The 22,960-nt window shown below is 39.7% G+C and overlaps 1 protein-coding gene across 3 annotated transcripts in view; it reads right to left on the reverse strand.

The window, feature by feature from the left end:
- Positions 1-22,960, reverse strand: part of Grin2b (glutamate ionotropic receptor NMDA type subunit 2B) — a 408,651-nt gene that overhangs the window by 24,146 nt on the left and 361,545 nt on the right. For all 3 annotated transcript variants that reach the window (XM_063238257.1, XM_063238255.1, XM_063238256.1), the window contains exons 11-13: positions 6,837-6,997; positions 4,903-5,090; positions 2,223-2,461 (exon numbers count right to left, since the gene is read on the reverse strand). In XM_063238257.1, the coding sequence (XP_063094327.1) occupies positions 2,223-2,461; positions 4,903-5,090; positions 6,837-6,997 (588 nt within the window). The remainder of the gene's footprint in view (positions 1-2,222; positions 2,462-4,902; positions 5,091-6,836; positions 6,998-22,960) is intronic.

The following is a 22,960-nucleotide window of genomic DNA, read 5'->3' on the forward strand; positions in this document are numbered from 1 at the left end:
GCCTAATTGGGTAAGAAAAGCCCGGGGAAGGCTTGAAGCAGGAAGGTTCCTACACTTCTATAAGCTGTGACTAGAAGCCCACCTGATTTACCTCCCTGAATTCAGCAGATTTCCTATTGTGAGCTAAAGTGAATGACGTGACCATCAGAGAGAGAGCATAACTATAACAGGTGTCTTGAGCACTATGCTGGAATCACAAAACATGTCTCAGCTCCGCCCTGGACTTACCTTGACTTTTTCATTTTGCCCAGATTTTTGCATTTTAAAAATGAGGTTATGATATGAACCCACAGCAAAAAAGTACTGCCAGTCACCTGGAGGTAAATGGAAATCTCTACAGATACCAGGGTTGCTGCTCCCTGGAGACCACTCCTGACTTGTGGTGAGCACAGTAGGGCTCAGTAGCTCGCAACTGCCACTCTTTTCTGGGTTTGACAAATTCTGAACAGCTTTTAGAATTTTGGTGACCAAATAACAGCTGAGTAATTCTGTTCTGCAGCCAAGCATAAACCAAACTCACGCAGAGAATTAAGAAGCCCTGGGGTCAAAGAAGGATTTTTCTCCTGCTGTGCTCTACACTGTGGGAGGGAAGAATTGGGGCAAATATCAAACACTAACTGTGAATAAATAATTCCCTTGTTGAATAATCTCCTTTATTTTCTTAGTTCTTGATTTTCTTCTTATACTTTTTCATTTAATATTATCATAAATAATTAAAGTTTTATCAAATCAGTATTGACAGAAACTGCCTCTGGGTCCTTTCTGTATGGGGCATCAAAGAAGAGCATCCATCAGGAGGAAGGGTTTGCTTCCTGGAAGGCCCCGTGTCCACTTCTGACATGAAGCCAGCCTACTGCTCACCTTTTGCTCCCTGCCTCGAAGGGCAGACTTTTTTCTCTGGGAGGGGAAGGGATCCGAAGAGTTTTTAACTGTGTCTTTACAACAAAGGAGGCTAATTTGGAAAAGAATATTGTCCCAGTACACAGGAAAGAGAGCAGAGAATGGCGGCTGGTGGGAAAGAAGAAATATGTCTTCTGTCTCAGAGGGCATCACCAGATACAATATCTTCAAGGCGAGGTTATTCTACCTTTTCCCCTGTTTCTCCTTTCCAGTCTTTCTTGGTGATGACCAGCGGAAAATGGCAAGCATTTTTCCTTGGTAAAGAGACTGGTTATGTCAAAGGGCTATGAATGGGATCCCTATCAAGGTCACTGGTTGTCATGTCTTCAATCTTCCTTCTCTCTGGAATCTAGGAAGGGCCATACACTGGGATAGCATGGCTGAGGAACCAAAGCCACCACAAGTTCTGTGTTCCTGTTCTGACACCACTGAGTGACTCAAATTAACTGCCACCCAGAGAGCAAATGAAGAAATCATGCCATCTCAGTAAAATGCTATCAGAAAATGACCAAAGGATGAAACAATTAAGTGAGATACCCATTCTTTCATAACACCATTTGAGTCAAAGTAGGTCACATGTGGAATGTGAATGAATCTCAATCTTAAAACGTCATTTGAATTCACCCATCTTGAGTCTCTCAACCTTATTAACAAAATCAAAAGAAGCCCACTCTTTCTCAAAATATCTCCCTGCTATTTGTTGTTCATATGCAAAATTGTCTTCCTAATGCTTCACTTTGGACTAGATATAAAGAGATCCCAAGGAAAAAAATGACCTAAGAGTTAACTCTTGCTCCAATTAAGGAAGTCTCTGGGATATAAATTTCTTATGAGTCAGATGTTACTTCTGAAGGAGTTACTTGTTAAACTCTAACTTCCCATAATCCACACATGGTTAAAACATAAGATGAGTAAAACCGCCAGTAACATATCTTTGTCTGTTAGAATGACAGTGATATGTTACACTGCACTATTTCAATAGAAATATGATTCTTTTAAAGAATAAAGTGATCAATAAAGTCAACGAATAGTGATGAAGGGCATTTGGAAAGAAAGCCATTTTGATAGATCCACCAGTTCTTATTGGGAACCAAATGCCCCAACCTCACATAGAAAGCTATTTCTTAAAGAAAATATAGATTTGCCCACATTTTGAGCCACTTGAAGTTACATCATACAGATTCCTGGGGAAATGCACATGATGAGGTTCTTGATTTAGCAACATAAGGCCAGACTTAGTGCCCTCTGTAATCTGTCTGTGTAGTGTCTGTGCTTTGTAAGCTTGCTTCACAAACTCTAGGCATCTAATTCAAAGCACTTACCCTGCTGATGGAGAAGACCATGCCAGGCTTGCCAGAACAGACCCCCATAAAGCAATGCCGGAACTGCCAATAGAAAAGGTGTTCACAGATGAAGGTGATGAGGCTGAGAGCCATGGCTGCCCCCAACATGTAGAAGACGCCTGCCATGTTGTCAATGTCCAGCTGGCTACTCATGACTTCATTCTTTTCATTGTGGCAAATACCAGTGAGCCAGAGAGCTTCCAGTTCTTCCATCTCCCCTGGAGACAGGGCAGAGAAGAAAAACAGATACAGGGGGAGAGTGGAGAGGAAACAAGAGGAAAGAGTAATATTGAGGGAGAGAGGGAGAACAGGAGGAGATGGGGAGACACAAAGAAAACAAATAGAGAAAGTTAACAGTAATTCCATTAATAACATCACAGTACATATCAATTCATCAATGTTTGCAGTAAATATTCAATGAAAACTTAGTGATGGCACTGCAGTGGCATAAAGACATAACACATTGGCACTGTTGTCCTTTACCCAGTACAAATTGGTGTATGGTGAGTTTTATGTGGTATAGGTAATTGTTCAGAATGGTGACACTAATCGTCATCAGTGGGATTTCACCGGGAGGCTTGGGACTGGACATGGCAGATGAGTAATTGTTTTGTATTACGTATTTTTATTTGATGCAGCTAGAATAGTATGACCAGGGGAGGTGGCTTTGGCAATTCAAGGCTCATTGAGGGAAAATCATGAAGAACCGAATAGTAGTTGGTAAAAGCAGCAGAATAAAAGACTGATGGGAGGATTCTGAGGACTTCTTTATCAGACTAAGCACTTTGCACTTCATAGACTGTGTGGGGAATAATATAATCATGTAACTCAGAAACTTTCTCTTAAAATTGTGCTAAGCAGACTGGGAAGGGGAAGAAGATAGAGAGAACAGCAGAGATTGATTTATTCCCTAGAATTCCTCAAATTTACAGATCTCATGTTTTAGAGGAAAATATCAAAAGAAAAAATGGAATAAACTTAAATAAAACAAGACCACCAAAATTAGACCTGCCTCCTCTACTTCACTGGGTACTAAAAATTGGAAAGGCAGAAACCCTAGATGAAAGTAAAACAAAAGAATCACACGTCCAAGAACACTTTCCCAGACAAACAAGCAATATTCTGAAAAATCTTATGAAGAAAACTGTCAGTCTCAATAGTTCGGTTTGATTTAAAAAAAAGGCCTTTGCATTTTCTGATTAATTTTTGCAAATAACAATTTTTGCAAATCTTTTCTGCTGTTGCACAAGCTCTACTTTTTCCTGTAAGTGACAACAAATACAAAATTGCAGACGCTCTTATATCAAAATTGCTTGTTCACACTCCAGCCACAGCTGCCTGTTAACTGGTGGAGCAGTCAATTTAACCCGGAGTCTGGAAATCTACTTCTGGGCTTTGGCTGCTGATCTCATCGCTAGCAGCCAAGATTGTGCCGACCCAATTCAGAAAGTCACTTGGCTGATGATGTTTGGAGCCATGCAGATGACTCTGCTTGTCTGTAAGTGGATTCGTTTCTACAAGGATGACAAGAAGAGTAGGTGCTTTGGATACAGTGATGCAAAATACAGAAAACCAGGGTGTAATGTCATTGAAGAGATTTTGCTAAATGCAAAATGCCTTCTCAGCCTGTTGCCAGAATAACATGGGACAAGACCTTATGGTAGGGGCTGGGGATTTAGCTCAGCGGCATAAGCACCTGCCTTGCAAGCAGGCAGTCGTGAGTTCGATCCCTGGTACCGATAAAAAAAAACGAAAAAGACAAAAAAAAAAAAAGACTTTATGGTCTCTGCCCCTGAGGACCCTGCCCTGTCTCCTATCTTTTCCAGACACAAAAGCAGGGTGAGAGCTGGGAAAGAATGGGTAATGGCCACACTTTCAATTCTTTGCCCTTTCTTGGAGCACATAAACAGTCGAGTCCTCCCACAATTTCTTCTGCTGTTTGGGCTACTTGTGAGGTGCCTGGTTGGAACATCTACTATGAGCCTTACTTACTTTATTCCTGAAGGTTTGTTTATACTCTACAATCTTGAAATGTACCTTCGTGACCAGCTACTTTAATTTCCTTGATCACCTTTCACCCAATGTAAGTTGAATTGTGTCCTTTTCCCATAATTCCCATGATGAAGTCTTAATGCCCCAGTACCTTATGATATGACTTTATTTGGAAATACAGTCACCGCAGATGTAATTAGCTAAGATGAAGTCATACCAGAGTACAGTGGGCACCTAACACACTTATGATTAGTCTGAAGGAAAAGGTAAATTCAGACACATAGATGTACAGAGAGAAAACATGCATAGAAGGTCATGTGAATCACAGGAAGGCAAAAGTCAGATGTTGCATCTACAAACCAAGGAACACCAAATATTGTCAGATATTAGGGAAGAAGAATAAACCAGATTCCCTCTTGTAGCTCCCAGGACATCTTGATTTCAAATTTCTAACCTCCAGATCTTTCAGACAAGACATTTCTGTTGTTTAAATCACTGTTTGTGGCACCTTGTTATGTCAGCCCCAGGATTCCTATATACACCCTAAATCTCATTATAAATTGTGAAATACTTTTTTGGAACTGTACAGGTTAGAAAAATAGAGGAGCAGGAAAGGCTCCTCTTGGTAAGAACTCCTCCATTTGGTAAGAACTTTCCTTCAACTCACCATCTCCAAACAGCTGCAGGATAGCAAGGTCCACCTGGCGCTTCCACCCAGAGTCTTTTTGGATGGCAATGCCATAACCAGTGGAAGCAAAGACCTTGCCGCTACCAATGGTCACCAACTTGCAGCCTTCATCTCTGCCTGCCATATAGTTCAGTACTGCTGCATCGTAGATGAAGGCATCCAGTTTCCTGCATGAGAAAGAAGCAAATGAACAAAATCCAGAGGAGGAATTTTAGAACAAAACTACCTAGGGAGACATTAATATGAAGCAGCAGGGCTCCAGAAAGCCACAGAGAGAACTGGTTCAAAGTAAGGCCGAAGCTGGTCCTTGGCCAGAATCTAACGCCTGAATCCCAGGCAGTTCTTTATGTGATTTCAGGTGGAAAGGAGGAGTTCTTTGCCTCCCACTGGGAATAATAAGAATGTAAGTTGGGCCTGAAGCCAACTCATAAGCTGTGTCTGAAAAGGAGAAGGAGTAAAAAGGAATCAATAAAAATAATAACAGAAATAATGAAAAGTAAGCACCACAATGATAACAAATAGCATGGGTAAGATTTATATAACATTTTTCATTTCTCAGTTCATTACAGTCCAGAGTGGAGAGAAGCGTAGGTATATGTGTTTAAATAGATGGGCAATGCTATTTTGGTGGCCGAAAGGTCCCAATATTTTGCTGTGCAGCAGAGGTGAGTAGTGGAATGGTGGCAGCAGAGGCTGTGTAGGAGTAAATGTGAGACACTGAAAAAGCAGGCAACATGCAGAAGAGCTGAGATTGCTCAAATTCCTAAACATATATAAACTTCATGTTATTTACTGTGTTTGATAAGACTAGGAGTAAGGACAGGAAGGTGTGAATCAATGTTTAAAACCAGCATTTTATACACAGCAAATGTAGATGGTGAAATTCATATAAAATCATACAGGTAGTAGGTCTGAAAAAATACCATGCCTCAGCCCTGCACTTATATAGTGTAAGTAGCATTCTCCCTCCCTTAGAAAAAACCAAGCTGTTTCTGACATGATACAACAGGAAATTTTATAAAAGCTGCCCTTCAGAAAAGTAGCATAACAGAAAAACAAAGCTCTAATACGTCTGAGAACTCTGGATATACCAGGGTTTAGACTATCCAAAGCCATCCTACACCATCCTCTCAAATATACTGTGATTTTATTTATGTTTAATAAGCATCCTGTAGTATTTTATGCAACTATGTGTCTAGGTGGCTCTTCCTGACCCGGAGCTCCAGGGATACTGAGAGGAGATCCCTATGCTGTTAGTTATGTAACAGGAAAATAGTGATGAGGTCCCTTGGCCCCCAAATCCCAACTTCTGCTCCAATGGTTATCACTCCTCACAGATCTGGGCTCTGGAAACAAAACAGAAAAAGGGCCAAGTATGGCTGTTGTAAGGCATCCCAGCACATTGTTGCTTCAGGAACTTTCTACTGAATGTACACTCTGTGATTCCGAAGACAGCTCACAAAAAAAGCCAACAAAAGCTGGACTGGAGAACAGATGGCATATTCTAAAATTCTTTTTATTATCTAAAGTTTTTACACTTTCCTCTTTTATTTCTCCATCGCCTATAATACACAAGAACTATCATTTTCATCTCTTAGAGACTTTTTTCATGCATAACATATGAGACCTATCTGTGACTCCTCCCATCTACATCTGTTTAATTTCTGCTTCATGATTACATTAACGCGATCAGTAGAAGATAATTTGTGAAAAATACACAGAAATAATAAAAAAAGCATCTTTGCACACTGGCTTGAATTGTAATGTCAAACATAACCGGGAAATCTGTTGACAGCAAATGGTCTTTGATTTAATGTTTTATGGCACAAAGCATGATACACTAGTACATCTGATTCGATTTGGTTTAATAAATGTAAGAAACACATCACTCTGTGTGGGGGGATAGTTCTTACCCTGTTTTCAGGGAAAGCAATGCATCATCTACACCCCTCTGGTTGAACTTTCCCATGTAGGCATGCATTTCTGCGTAGTTATTGCGAATATTCCTCTCTGTGCTACCATTGGGCACAGTCCCAAAGCGAAAAGGTGGGGAGAAGTCATTAGGTCTCTGGAACTGGAGAGAGAAAGAGAAGGAGGGGAGTGAATAAAATATTTTAGAAAATATGAAGAGAAAATAAGTTAGCATTAGCAGGTTTTTAATGGATGGGACCCTACTACAACACATTTGCCCTCACTCAGAAGTGGCAATTGCTACCTGGAAGCAGACTTCAAATCATTCAATAATATTGTTGAGAGATTTCTATTTGCCCAATCCTAACTTTAATTCATAAACTTGTGTGATCTATTTATACACATTGCACAATACCAGCAGTATGGCCTAGAAAGAGACATGTTAAACTGTGGTGGATGTTTACCTTTACTTTTAAAAATTGTATAAAATATGTATATGGTTCTCTTAATTTAGGAGCCGAAATACATTGTCATTGCACTATTCAAGGGACAGGGTCTCAGTAAGGTGAGCTACATTGTATCGCTGAAGATAATGTGTTGAGTGTCAAATACATTTTGCTGAGAAATTTTCTCTTGACTCAAATTGTTCATATTTATCCTATACGAAGTGTTGGGTAAATTGTATGCTCAAACATTATATTCATTATGTCTTCACCTTGGTTAAATACTGAGAGTGGATCTGTAGTATCCATCATATTAAAGTGAAACTTCTTGAGTTTTCACCTCTGTGGCACTGGCCTTATTTCTGGCTATATCCTGCAATGGGTAAGTCTTAATTTTGCTTTCTGAATGCATATTTTACTCACTTGTAGGCCTGGTAAAGTGCAGCACTCTAATAGAAACTCATCATATTCTCTAGGCCAATGCATGTCCTTCATTTCAAAAGATAATTCAAAGCAATTTCTCTAGAAAACCTTCTGTGAATTATTTCTTTTAGCAAGTTTACCCAAAGTGATCAATTAGTAGATGTTATCCTGGTTTAGATCACTGTAATTCATACTAAAAATTTAATTACTCCTAAATGGACCAGCTAAGCAATGAAAGCCAGTATCTAATGCAGTCATTAAGAGCTTAGGTTAGAGACTGAAACAGATATAAACTGAAGACCAACTCTGCCACTTGGGCACTGTGCAACCTTGGGGCAAACCACACAAACTCTTTGTTTACCATTGGCTCATTTGTAAGAAAGAGCTGATAATGCTTAGTTTTCAAGACTGTGAGAATTAAACTACATAACACACATGAAGTGCCCAGCATTCAGGAAGTGCTCAATGAAAGTTCTCGTATTATTTGGAACTCATGTCTCTATTTTGTATTTTCTAGTAAATTTTAGGTCTACCAAGCTTCTCCTTTTATAGGATATGACTAGCGTCTCCTGCTGTGCTTTTGGATAGGAAAGAAAATGAAGATATTTAAAGTCTTCATGGTTTCACAACTGTATCTATCAGCTACTTTGGAGATACAGTTGAAAACCTAAACTCTAACTTTTAAAAAAGATCTAACCTGTTAACTCAGAAAAACTGAAACCTCAGAATTGCTTGGTTTAGAATCATTCTTTTCTTTCGCAATTTGAGGATTTCATGGGGCACAAATGTTGCAGCAGCAGAAGGCATAAGTGTCCTTGTCAGTGCTCAGCACTGACCATAATCAAAGTAGATTCATGCCGTGGTGTTAGACAGTATGGGATGCATCAAAAGACCACTACTTTCTGATTGAAAAAGCTTTCCCTTTGACTCATCACAGTGCTTCTAATATTAAAAATTTTAGTTTATTTTTTAAAGGATTTGTAATTGTTAAATGAATAAAAGTAAATGCAGGACAGTCAGAGGGTTTTAGGGCTGAGTAGATAACTGAAGATTAACTAAACTAAACTTTGCATTTGACAAATGATGAAACCAAGGCTCAGACAGGGCAAATGAATGGCTCCACTTTACATGGTAGCAGTGATGGCTAACATTATCAGCACTCAGCTCGCCTGATTAATAGTTACCTAACTGTCACCCGCAGAAAGTAAGTTGAAAGTCAATAGGGATTTGTTGTATTGGAGAGACAGATATCAGAAAGTGTTCCACATAACTTCCTAATATAACACTCTGGATATTTGAATCAAGGTATTATTCAAATCAGAAACAGAGTAGATAAGATGGTGGGTAGCAATGTAACCAAACAAACTCCATTTAATCAATAAATAAATCTCCACTTTGTTAGGGCAGTGACCACTGATGCTCATAATGTCTATGATACTTAGGGCTCAAAGTGTTTTCTGAAACATCAGTAAAAGTTGTAATCATGTCCAATATTGTTCTGGTACAAATTACTGCACTATAACTTATTTTGAAAATTGGTGATTCATGCAAATCCACATAAAACTTTTGATTAACTAAATGGAATCCTATGCTCAGCATACCTCACTTTCTAATGAGGATTCACACCAAAAACATGGTTTTTCAAAAACTAAAACAAGAAATCAAATAATAACAAATGCTGGTGAGGCTTCTAGGGAAAACGAACCCTTCTACCTTACGGTAGGAATGTAAACATATTCAGTCACCATGGAAATCAGCAAGGAGATGCCTCAAAAAATCAAAGCCAGAAATTCCATTTGACCCTGTTATTCCCTTATCTAGGTATCTTCCCCATAAAATTAAAAACATCACATTACAGTAATACATGTATGCCTCTGTTTATAGTAGTACAATTCCTAATAGCTAAATCTGAAGTGGCCTATATGTCCATACATAGGTGAATGAATAAAGAAATTGTGGTATTTATATATGATGCTGCACTGTTCTGCCAGAAAGAAAGATAAACTTGAGTCACCTGTAGGAAAATGGATGCATCTGGAGTTCACAATGTTAAATGAAATAAATCTGAACCACAAGTTTAAATGCTGCATGGTTTCTCTTGTATGAAAAACTTAAAATATAAAATATAAACAAAGGGCAAAAGAAAGAAAAGAAATAGTAAGAAGGATTTTTGCAAAAGGGAAGGAAACTAAAGAATGGAGAGAATAGAGGAGAGGAGAGAAGAGAGAGGGATGAAAAAATAAAATGTATTGTGTATATATACCAACTCCCCACTAAGAATGCATATAATTATGTGCTGAAAAAAGATGAAAATTAAAAATAAGGCTTCCACACTACTCATCACTTTTAATTTTAAAGCATCTTTAAATTTCTAGATGATATTTTCTAACTATATCTTTGAGTAAATAAAAACGCAAGCAATGATTATATAAAAAACCTAGAAGAGCATGGAAAAAAAAGAGAATAAAAGTGAAAGATATATATTACATGAGTTCAAAATTAATTGTAAAGCTATAGTAATCATGACAGCACTGGAGCAGAGATAAAATGAAAAGATCATTGTAGCAAAATAGTGTGCTCTCTAACATACTCACATAGATATGGAAAAAAGACATTCAGTGGAGATGGTCTCATTTTCAACAAATGGTGTGGAGATATTTTGACATTTGTAAGCAAAAAAGAACCTTAAAAGAAACTCAAAGTGGGTAATATATCTAAAATGTTGATCCTAAAATTATAAAATTTCTAGGAGAAAGTATTCATAACCTCAAGTTAGACAAAGATTTCTTAGACACAATATCAGAATGCACAATGTATCCGCCAATTAGACTACATGAAAATTATGAACTTCTCTTGATAAGATGCAGTTAAGATCATGAAAAGATAAGCCACCAACTGGGAGAGAATATCTGAAATAAATTAAAGCTATTAAAGAACAAATTGGATAATAACATGGCAAACTTATATTGCTGAAGCATCTTCCATATGAAAAATCATCAAGAGAAACCAACCAGTCGGGAGCGGGGAAAATGATTAGGTGTAGTCCTGTGGAGAGAATTTATTTTGGTGGATGACAATTTGAATTCTAGCTCTGCCTCATGCCAGCTGCAGGAACACGGTTGAGTTACTTAAATTTGTGGAGCCTCATTTTTTGGAAGTACTATTGTAATGGCTAAGATAGTAGGTAGAAAAAGCCCTTAACATCACATCCAGGACATGGTGAATTTTCAAAATAGTTAGCGTCTGCAGCAATGAAGTTCTATCTAAAATTGTCCTGTGTAAAGCAATGTTCCCTCAGATTGAAAACCCTTGTTCTCTAATTTGTTCCTTAAACTAGGCCAGTCTAGGGTCCAACAGGGAGAGTACATTGCCCCAGAATCAGCCAAATCTTCCCTTTTTTGAGAACTTCCTTTTTCTTTTGAAAATTCTGTCCTAGTTTGATAAGATCTATGAAGTTTAAATAAAACACAGATTTTCAAAAACTGTCATTGGGACTTGAACTTTACTAAAATTTGCATTCATGGAGAATTGCATGTTAAAGGAGGCCCAAGGGAAAGAATGTATAAAAAAATCTTCCAATCTGCTGATGTTTCCAATAAATGCCTTTGTAATAGAGCTAACCCCAAGCCATAAGGCATTATATTAACCTCAGTAGCAGTCAATGTTCTCTGGGGATTTTTAGAGGAATAAAGCTTAGCTTCAGTAAGAACCAGACACTGTCTTAAAATAGAGAAGACCTTAAAAAACAATTAAATTAAAAAACCCAATATAATAGGGAGACCAGTAATTAAATTAAAAGTCTAACTTTGGAGTAGAAAATACTCTGTATACTTCTTATGAATAACCTTTGCCTATCACAGGACTTCTACGAACTTAGAGCCACCTAGGTTGGGAATCATGGGTTCGAATAAGGAAATAAATACATAGAAGGAAAGGAATTTTAAAGATCAGTTCCATCTCACAGATGAGGTACTCAAAGGCTTGGAGGGGTCTTTAAGATGTTCAAAGCCACTTGGTGTAGCAGGACAAGCTGACACTTGTTCGAGTGCTAAGTCTTCTCATGTAAGCTTACATGATAAGATGTTCTGCTTCTTAGGAAGCCAAGTGTATGCTGTAAGTGAGGCCACAGGCGAGGGAGGCATATTCAATGCCAAATCTCACCCATTCTCCTGGATTCCACACATGATGCCCAGCAATTATGGTAAGCACACACTTGCATAAGGGAAGAACTACTCCAGAATGCTAAGAAAACGATAATCTTGATTGTCGGGGAAGCAGCACTGAATTAGAATTCAGCCTTCTGAGCTACTGAGATCTTCTCAGCCCCCAACTTAATGACCTTAAGTGAATTAATCCCAGCAGTTCTGGCTCAAGAGAAGTGCACCAGAAGATCTCTGCCTCTCCCACAGATGATCATGCAGGGCTCTGGTGTTATGTCGACTGCCACCTTTACAGGAGAGAGCTGTTATCCAGCCTGCTGCCATGACAGAGGGAGAGGAACAAGACTGGGAAGTGAGGATCTGGTCCAGTTTATTTTCATTTTGTTAAGTATATAACTTGATTTTCCTTATGTATAGAACAATATTAATTCATTAATAATAGACACTCTTATTCGATACCTGTGTATGTGCTGGGAATAATCCATGCTATCTTTCCCTAACTAAAATGTGCTGTATCAGTTCACTTGACAAATATTTACCAAGAATCTATTAGTGCTGAAGAAGTTAATTAAGAAATAAGCATACAAAATTTAAAAATCTGTTTTCAAGGAGTTAGCACTCATTCTGTGTTTCATTCACTTATACTTGTATTCATTCATCTGTTTGTGTACTTATTCTTTCATTTACATCTACAGTCAATGAATATTTATTGGTATCCATCATGTACAGATACGATTTTAGGTGCTGGGGATGTAGAACTGTAGAAGAAGATCTGACTTTCCAGGAGTTCACATAGTAAAGAAAGGTATAAGTTGATAAACCATTTTTAAAAAAATATGGGTAAGCCTGAATTCAGCCAAAATGCTTTTCCATGCCTTATAGTAACAGGTAAAACCAGTATCTCCTCCTTTTGATTCTGTGCTGGTCTAAGTGACTTTCCTGCCCATAGAAAGTGGCAGAAGCAACATCCTGGGCCTTCTGTGGCTAAAGCATGAGATACTGTGTAACTCCTCTCCCTAAACCTTTGCTTCTTCAAACCTCATTCCCAGGGAATCAGTTTCCCACATAAGAAGTCCAGCAATGCAGAGGCCATCACACTGGGGATAATACCTGTAGGTGCTCCTGTCTTCTGTCCCAGCTGGGCCCTGTCTTCCGGTCCTTCTAGCTGGCTCGCCAAGCAGGACCATAATGGACAAGCCCAGCCCCCAGCTGAAAATCAAGGACTTTTGTCAATGCCCCTCCGTCAAGCCTTGCCCAAATATGTCCTTCAAAGCAGTCATTGAAGACAATGAAACAATTCTTGCCTGAAGCCAGGAAGTGTTAGTGTGCAGTGCAGTGTTGCCTGGAGCACAGGTGGCTTCACGTGGTGGAAATGAGAGCTATGGAGAAAGTGAGTCAGTGAGATGGGATGAGAGCGATTGGCAGGACAGCAAGTTCCCACAGGCTATCCTAGAAGGCCTGTCTGAGAAGGTGACATCTGAGCTGGCACCTGAATGAGAAGAAGAGTATAAGAGAAGCATGAGGAGCCCAGGAAACAGCAAGTGCCAGGGCCCTGACGTGGGGACAGGATTGGTGTCATGAAGGGCAATGAGCAAGGTGACGGGTGCTGTGTAGCAGCCAGGCTCCTGTGGTCATGGGAACAGAGAGCAAGGAGCTGTCTCAGATGGTGACAGCGCTGAAGCACGGGGCAAAGACTTGAAGGAAGAGTTTTTCCATTAGGGCGAGAAGAACAAAGCGGTTTCTAGACAGAGGCAACAATCTGTTCAAAGGTACAAGATGGTGAGGGCGCTTGGCATGATTGCAAGCCACAAATAACTTATATGGCCATGTGACTAGAGGTTGGTAGAGCTCAGATCTCAAGAGGAGCTGAATTTTGTGCAAGGGAGTCTAAAGTTCATATACCAAGCCGTGAGAAACAGCAAAACCTCTGGGTCAACCTCTCTGAGTTCAGGTGTCTTCCACATGACAACTGTGTGACCTTGAGCAACTCACTGAACTTCTCTGTGCCCCATTTTCCACAGGTGCACAATGGGTTCATATTTTATCTATTCACTAAGTTTGAATTCAGCCAGTTAATTTAGCTAGAGTGGTTGCACGGTGCCTCAAAATAAGTACACTACTTTAAGTATTATCATTAGCATAATTATCATTGTCACTGGAAACAACTGAAGAATTCTATCAGAATGACAAGATTGGGTCTTTTGTGTTAGAAAAAGCCCTCAATTGCCAGTATGCAGAAAGACCAAGGTGGAGTGGAGACAGGAAGTAAAGATCTGAGTTCTGATGAGCATCTGGGCACCAGTGTGGGGAGAGGGGATAAAATGGTAGAGAAACTTCACCAGATACAGCCTCTATCCTCCAAGAGTATAGGAGACAGCACCTGCACGTAGCTAATATGTAACACTTCAGGGTGTGGACCATTGCCATAGAAATTCCAAGGAAGAAAGTCTGCCACAAGCCTGGCAGACCAGGATGGCCTCTGGGTGGAGGCCAGACTGAGGCTGGCAGGAAGGATGGCTAAATGTGGAAGGAAAGATGTGTTCACACCTGTCTACACCAGTGAAAGCCCCTGCTTTAAGATTCCTTCTCTAATCCCATGGGTTTTCAGGGTGGGAGTGAATTTGTGGAGTCTCTGACGTCACAGTGACAGCGGAAAGAGCAAGTCCTTTGGCGGAAAGACAGGCCAAAAGTCCCACAAACATTTATACCTCGGCTGTCCAAGCTGTTTTCTGACCACCAGTCAAAGCTATCTCCTTAATGAAGAGGTTAATTAGTGTTAGATCTGCTAAACAACACACACAAATGAAAGTGGCTCTACTAAAAAGAAGTGCCCTCATGGGCAATTGGCCGGCCTGAAAAATGACTCTCCTGCTTCAGTCAGAGTCCAATCAACATGCGCAGATTAGGATACAGCAGTGCAGTGACCTTGCAGAAAGGCGATATTGGCCAGCTTTTTGCAGGGATCCACCTGCACGAGACAGGGAAGCTGGGAATCTTTATCTTCAAAACCTGACAGTTCCACACATAAATATTCATCCCATTCTTCATGATTTTACATTTGAATCACAAAGAGAATCAATGCTCACATGCCACTTTCCAAGCACCCAAGAGAAATGGTGGGAAGGATTCTGATACAAGGGCAGCCTTCAGTCTGTGCTATTCATGACAAGGAGGATGCAGGACATTAGCATTCCAGAGAGATCACCTCTTTACCAGCCTAGCACCATCCTGTCATCACTATTGAAATTGTCATTGGTCTCCTGTTTTAATACTTTTAAATCATTGGCTTTTATTACACTATCATTATTATTACTGATGTATAGGTCTATGAATTTCAACCATGTACAAAATCTTGTAGTCACCAGCATAACCAAGACACAGAACCATTCCATCACCCCAAATCTCTCTCCCTTCACCTTTAACATGTGGTAGTCACTGATATGGGTAATTCCTATGTTTTTGTCTATTCCAGAATGTCTTATAAATGGAGCCAAATGGTATGTATGCTTTTGAGATTGGATTATTTTATCTATTATACTGCCTTTTAGAGTCATCCATGCTGTAGATCATTCCTTTTTAATACTGAGTAGAATTCTGTTCTTTTAGCTTACTTTAAGTTTTTAGTAATTATGTTTAGAGTGGTTATGAACACTCATACACAGGTCTTTGTGTGCATATAAAGTTTTACTTCACTAGGATAAATACCTAAGAGTGGTAATGGTAATGTTACTCCCAAAATCTTTTTACATCTTTTCTGTTTTTCAAAATTCCCACATTTCTTGGGGACTAGAAAGCAAATATAGCCATGATCGCTGTCTTCATTAGTTCTGGGCACTGCACAAAACCATGTGATCTGCTGATAAATCTTTCCATAAAATCATCCTACAGCCCAACCAGCACAGGAAGTGTTTATGTGTGTGGCCGCAGCTCTGAGAAGAATCAGGAGAGGGAAGTGGTGCCTGGAGGGTGCAGTCTCCCTCGTCCTGTACCATGATGCTTTGCAGGCCCATAGGAGGAAGAGGAAAGCCACATGGTAACGGTAGGTTTTCGGAAGGAATGATTTCCTTCTCTATTCTGTGGGCCAGATGTGAAAAGGAGACAGTCTGTGCTAACATTGCAAGCACAATTTAAATATATATATACATATATATATAATCCAAGTCCAAAACTGAGCTCTAGGGCTGAGGATATAGCTCAGTAATAAAGCACTAACCTAGCATGAGCAAGACCCTGAGTTTGATCTAAATTACTGGATAAAAACAAACAACTACAAAACACTTGAGTTCTACTACTTATTAACTGTGACTTAGTAAATAAACCGTTTAACTTTGAAACTGAATATTACAATATTCCAAGATGAGAAATAGTATCCAGAAAGGCCTCATAAATCCTCCATTTCAAAACATGCATTTCCACTCAGGACCACACCCATGGACCAACCTTGGTGGTTGACATAGTGACAATTAGAATGGCAGATTCTCTGCCTTCATGAAAGTTACAACAAGGAGTGGAGGTGAGAGAAATAAATAATTACTTTTACATATCATTAGAAATTACTTAGTGGAGAGAATACTGTTCAGATTCACTCAGAGGAAGTGACTGAATTACAATAACAATAACGTTTTAGAGTGTAGTTAGAAGATAGGTATATAACAAAAGTGCTAAAATTAATTCATTTCTTGTCATGGGTCCCTGAAGAACTCAGTGACATTTGGCTGGAGCCACACAGTGGGTAAGCATATAGTAATCATTCAACCCTTTCATGTCTTCCACTGCCTTGATTCTCTCACGGTGCTGCAAATGTCCACAGTGGTAGGTAGAGTTCTTTCTGCAGGTGAAACAATTGCATTTGGATGTAACATGGCCAGTGAGTTCACCCTCCTCCAGCACTGGCCACACCATTCTGGAATGTGCCTTCATAGTTCTGGATGCTGGAATGCTGGGGGAGGTGCTCTGTGCCTCTCTGAGCTCAGTGTGGAGCTGGGGCTCATGCTGCAGGCTCTAGAGGAGAGGAAATGTTTTGAGTTGGAACTCTTTCTCCTCCTATCACCATTCCCCTGCTGTGGTCAAGATAAGAGCTTGCAAAAAATAAACAACCTGTTATTCAAATTCCTGGAATTTAGTTAATTATCAGTTTTTCCTTGCTACAACGACCTTAAAACAAGAAAGCAGCCATTTCTTTTGAACTTTTCAAAACTGGAATATCTGAACCTTAATAAAAGTTTCCTGAAATAATTCAAAAATCAGAGATTTTTGAAATCTCTGATTTGAAATGCATCCTACCGCATGTTAGCCAGCTAAAATTTGGTCGTTGAGTTAGAAGATACTGGCAAATGGTTTTATTCCCAAATTAACTTTATTAGCTTTACTATGTCATAACCTGCACACTAAAGCTTTAGTGTTGAAGTCTTGTGTTTGGTCATAAAATATCACCATCAACACACATTTAATGGGCATGAATCATGGAGAAATCACTGGGCCCTGAAATGAAAAGAGACAGCAGATACAATTTCTACATCACAGTTTCTTTGGAAGGAATGACAATAAGACTAACATAATGTCATTGGCAGCTAACACTTCTCACGGTGCACACCATGTTCATATAATTTATGTATAGCTACCCGTGACTCTTCTATCAAGCCCTTGAGTCACATATTATTTTATCTCCATTTGATGGACAAGGACAAAGATGTAATTTGGATAAGGTCATACAGAGTGAGAATTCAAACTCAACATCCTCACAAATAACTGTAAGATATACCACGGAATTCAATGCACACAGAAACAAGGCTTAGGAATCATGCAGAATGAAGAATTCAAAAACTGAGTGAACATGCCAAGTTCCTTTGGCAGGAGAGAAAAGTGAAGAACATGGAGGCTTAGAAGGAGTAGAGAGCATGGGAGAGGAAAGGTTGGGGTTGGGAGGTCACACAGAAGACACAGTGGGGGACTGACCCCCATAAACTAGCTACAGTTTAAACAAGCAAAGAGCTTTGGGGAAGGCAATCAGGACAGCTGAAAGGCATGAACAAAGATGTAAGTACTTGTGCACAAGCTACATGTGGTGGTGCCTGTCTATCATGTCAGCTATCTGGAAGGCTGATGCAGGAGGAGAACAAGTTCAAGCCCAGTCTAGGCAATTAGTGAGATCCTGTCTCAAATTTAAAAAGGGTTACAGATATAGCTTAATGTGAAGACCTTCCCTGGGTTCAATTATCAGTAACACTCACGCACGCACACACACAGAGAGAGAAGAGAGAGAGAGAGAGAAAGAGAGAGAGAGAGAGAACATGAGCACAGTGTCTGCTCTGGAGTCAGAAGAAATGTCACATGTGTGGTCATGGGACACTAAGTTGGAGCACACATGGGAGCCGTATCATGCAGCACATGAGGGGTCAGGCTTAGCGAGGATGCGAAGTGAGTCCCACCATGATCAAGTGTCATTATTACTCAGCTAAAGTGATACAGGCTTGTGAAACAGAGAAGATGGAGAAGGCCCATTTACCGGAAAAGTGCTGAGAGCCTGGACTATTTCAGGAGGAAACACAGAGGGAGAGGATGAATGAAAAAAGGCCTCCAAGTGGAAGACTTGTGTTTAGAAGAATGAAGGGGCAGGTGCAGAGCTGACCTCCACGCCACCAGCCACTACTCTCCCACCCCTCAGTAGCTCTGCTGGCCTCCTTGTGACAGCTAAACCATACCAGGCACACTCCTGTCTGAGCACACTCTTCCCTCTGCTCATAAGACCTCAGATAGCCACATGTAGGGCTCTCTCTCCCACTAACCTCAGACTAGACCTAATGTCTTCCTGGAGGTGCCTTCCCTGACCACCCAATTTGAAACTGCCCACACTTACTATCTCTTTCTCTGCTTTATTTTTACCTATAACATTTCATGCCTCCTAATATTGTACGTAATTACCTTTTTTTAGTTTTTGCCCTCTTCACACTTAGGACATAACCAAACAGTATTTTTTTTTCTGCTTTGATCATTGCTGTATTTCTAGTGCTTAGAGAAGTAGCTTCCCTTTAATAGGCTCTCAATGTGAACGAATAAATAGACCTATTAAGACATAAATCAAACAGCACAAATGTGGACACAAGTTTTATACCAAAAGCCTCGCTGCAAGTACACTGCCTACAGGCTAATGCGTCATCACACAACACTCAGTTGAGAATTACTGCTCCTCAGGTTCAGTGCCAGTCTGGCATTCCTAGTAAATGAGGAGTTAATTTGTCATTGTGCCAGTTGAGGACATCTTCCCTGGCACCTTCTCCATTTTTCTTTCAAAAAATAAATCAGATCTGAGATCCCACAAGAGCTTGTCAGATTTAGGACTTCACAATGCATATGAATATTTCTTTGGCACCAAAAATGTGACAGAGTTGGAGATGATTATGACAACACAGATATGAAATGAAACAGAGGCATAAAGAGTAGCATTTGAGTTTTGTTCTGAAGTCATCCGTGTGGGACAGGTGGCCTTGGTTGTGCTGCTTTAACCTACTTATAGGCAAGACTATTACAATGAGGCATTATTGGCTTCTCCACTCCACAACCTGGGCTGATCTGGGAGCGTGCAGGAGATTGTTTCAGACTCTCTTCAAAAGCTGTGGATGCAAGAAAGGAGAAATGGCATGTAAAGATTTCAAGTGAAGGATGCGGGTGGATTCACCATGCAAACTGGCATTCTGAAGCTGCATCAGAAACTCTGGAAGCTCACATGCTTTGGAATGCATACTGAAGGGCATTACCAAGATTTCCACCTACGAGGTCTTTCGTGAACTTCAGCGAACTTGTTCAGTGAATTACTCAGTGAATTATTTAGTAATAATTGCTCCATGTAACATGAGGTTCTTAACACAGCACCAAGGTCTTCAGACTCGTGGAGTGGAACTGGACTGCCAAAGGCCTACATCAGGCAGGGGCCAGAGCAAGTGAGGACACAAAAAGCAGCAGTGCAGGGGACAGGCTTACTTCCCCTGGGCCAGCAATCGATCAGATCAGTCAGTTTCCACGTCAAGAAGTGGAAATGTCAGCATGTGGACACACTGTGACATTGTGACCCACTTACTGCACAGCAGAACTTCTTGCTCTGCTCAATAAAGCCAGGCCCAGGAGAGAGGCACTGCAGTTGCTAGAGCGTCAGTGTTGGGAGGGAGCCTGGTGATCTCACTGCATGTACTGCATGCCTTCTGGGTTCACAGGGGACCATCAGGAGAGGCCTCCAGCAATGCTTTGGTAAATAAACTTGTTTAACCTTAAAACATTATTTCCCCTAATTTATCCTGCCATGAATACCCATGATTTTTTCCCAATATGCTTGTGGACTGTAAAATAGACCTTGGGAAATAACTACTAAATGACCTATGTGCTGTACCAAGGAGAAAGGCAGGCCTGGGCAACTCATTACCTTCCCAAGACATATCAGCCTTCCCTGTTCTTGTCTCCTCTTCTGTGGGTGCCTACTCTGCACAGAAACCATGAGAATTAATGACAGCATAAGGCAGATTTCTCCGCGGTTCAGTCCTTGAGGATGAAGGGAAGTCTGATATGCCTAAGTCACCCACGACAGGCTTCCAGTTACAATGCATTATAAGATGACTGCTACAAAAGTAAAATATCAATACCTATGTTATTGATAGGATATGATATAATTTTTCTAAATGACTGAGGCTTAACCAAAAATTGAGGAATTTTTCTAAATGATTTAGGCTTAACCAAAAACACCATAACAAAAAGAACTCTTTTACTTTCAACCTTTTTGTTGAAAATCACTCTAAACTATTTAATTTGCACTCCATTTTAGGGTTATCATTCATTCAAATATATTCAGTGAGCACCTGTTATGTGTCATGATTCAAGGATATGGAGGCTATGTTAGAATTTAGATACAAAAGACCACAGATGGCTTAAGAGACTATGTTTAATATGTACTTCTCCCAGAAAAATCCAAGAAACTGTTGTTACTTTTTTTTTTTTTTTTTTGTATTTTTGAGACAGTGTTTTGCTATGCAGTTCAGACTGGCCTTGAACTCACTATGTAGCCCAGGCTGGCCTCCAACCTGCAGTGATCCTCCTGCCTCAGTCTCCTTAGTGCTGAGATTATAGGCATGTACCACCATGCCAGGCTACCTGTTACTTTTAATAATTGCCTTATATGAGATTGTTTAAATTGTCATTTATCACTTTTTCCCTCTAACAATAGAAAGTGTTCTTTAGGGTTGGCTGCCTTTTGTTAGATAAGCCATATATGGAAGAGAGAAAATGTCCAGCAAATACTTGGTAGCCTGAGAAACTGGATCTTTCCATTCAAAGAAAGACAGAACCTAGACATAGCCCTAATCCACACATGGCGAGGCCTACTATAGTGTTCTCAAATATGAGACAAGGGGTGATCAGGAGCTTGGAAAAAGTCAAATATCCTGCCAAATAAGATCTGAAAGAACTTTATAATTTAAAATCTGACAAGCCACAGTTGGCACAGTTGGAGACTCCATTTACTCCATTTTCTTCTTAAATATCTGCCCAATTTAGACAGTTTGAAAGGAAAGAAACTAAAAGGTGAGAAAACTCTACCTGGGACTATTAATATCAGATAGTTCTCATCTACATTACCTTTCTTTTCCTCCTAATCATAAATTATGAAAGTATCTTTTTTTTCAAATTCAAATGGCTGATAAAGAATGAAAAGTATTGGTTTGTAATATGAGCATTGTATGAGTTATATAACTGCTTTCTCATTTATTTATTCGTTGACAAAATAATTCATTCATTTATTTTCAAGTATTTGAGCACCTATATGAGCCAGATTCTGTTACATTTATTGCAAATACATCAGTGAACAAAAAGGACAAAAATTCTTGCCCTCCCTGAGATTATAGTCTAGTATGGAGAGAAAAATAAACATTATAAGAGGGTTAAATGTTGTATCACACTACATAGCATGCGATTTATATTAATGTTAAAAAAGGCAAAAGGACAGGAAAGAATAAATTTACTTACAGCTTCTTCTAAATTTTAGATCAGAGCTTATTCTAGTGTCCTGAGGGTACTGCAGACCAGAATACCCCCTGGATGGGCCTCCTCTTTTGAGTCTAGCCTCACTAGCCAGGTCTGATGTAAATTTTCAGAACAGCTTCAAGTTTGCATCAGAGAACATAATATATTTTTCCCACTTAAAATCCAAGTTATGCTCCATCCCAGTCTTAGAAAAGAAACTTGTTTTCAGAGTAAGCAAATGGGCTGAAGGGTAGGAGTAGTAGCAGGATAGGGTGACTTTGAACTGCAACATATATTTGGGGAAAGAGATGAGTGCTTTTCACACTTGTATTCTAAAAGTCGTAATTAAAAGGAAATACACTCACAGATGGGCATCTGTTCTCACCTACCTAGCAGCAAGTTACTTAGAAGTTTTCCTACTGAGCTTCGTAATTCTTTGAAGAGACCAAGTCATTGGATCTTTTTAACAATCCTAATTGTTACGTATCATAGTTTCTTCTGTCAGCAGCTTGCAAAGAAGTTAGTTTACTTCACAGGTATTCATGAAACTTCAAATTAGTCTACCAATGGCATACAGTGAAATAAATTGCAAAGAAAGATGTTTCTTCTTAGCAAATAAGAAAACTCTATTATGAGGAGGTGGGATGGCCAGGGAAGCAGTATCCCAGTTGAGGTGGGCATGTTGATTAATTTATTAAATATACAGGGAAGTGTCTTGTTTTCTTTAATAACTGATGGGATGGAAAAGTGCTGGTTAAAGCAGCTGGTGATATAGGATTAGACAGGATGTTTGGTTAGTTGGGAAGTAAAATTAAACATCAAATCAATATGTACTACATGATGAAAGAGGATCTTAAAAGAATGAAGTTCAACTAGGAAGTATGCACATTAATTCCCAAACCCCATTTCACTATAGCAAGAAAAAAAAAAAGAAATGACTGTCAAAAGCATGGTCAAAAAAGATCATGGAATGCCAGTAGGTCACAAGTTGCACATATCAGCAATGAACTACTAGCTGTTTTGTTGTGGTTGAACTGAGGTTTCAGCCCACTGAGCTGTATCTGCAGGATCTGGCTAAGTTGCCAAGGCTGGGCTCAA

This window comes from Cavia porcellus, unplaced genomic scaffold (genome assembly GCF_034190915.1).
Source record: "Cavia porcellus strain 051 isolate PalLab524CR breed Dunkin Hartley unplaced genomic scaffold, mCavPor4.1 scaffold_27, whole genome shotgun sequence".
NCBI classification, from domain to species: domain Eukaryota; kingdom Metazoa; phylum Chordata; class Mammalia; order Rodentia; family Caviidae; genus Cavia; species Cavia porcellus.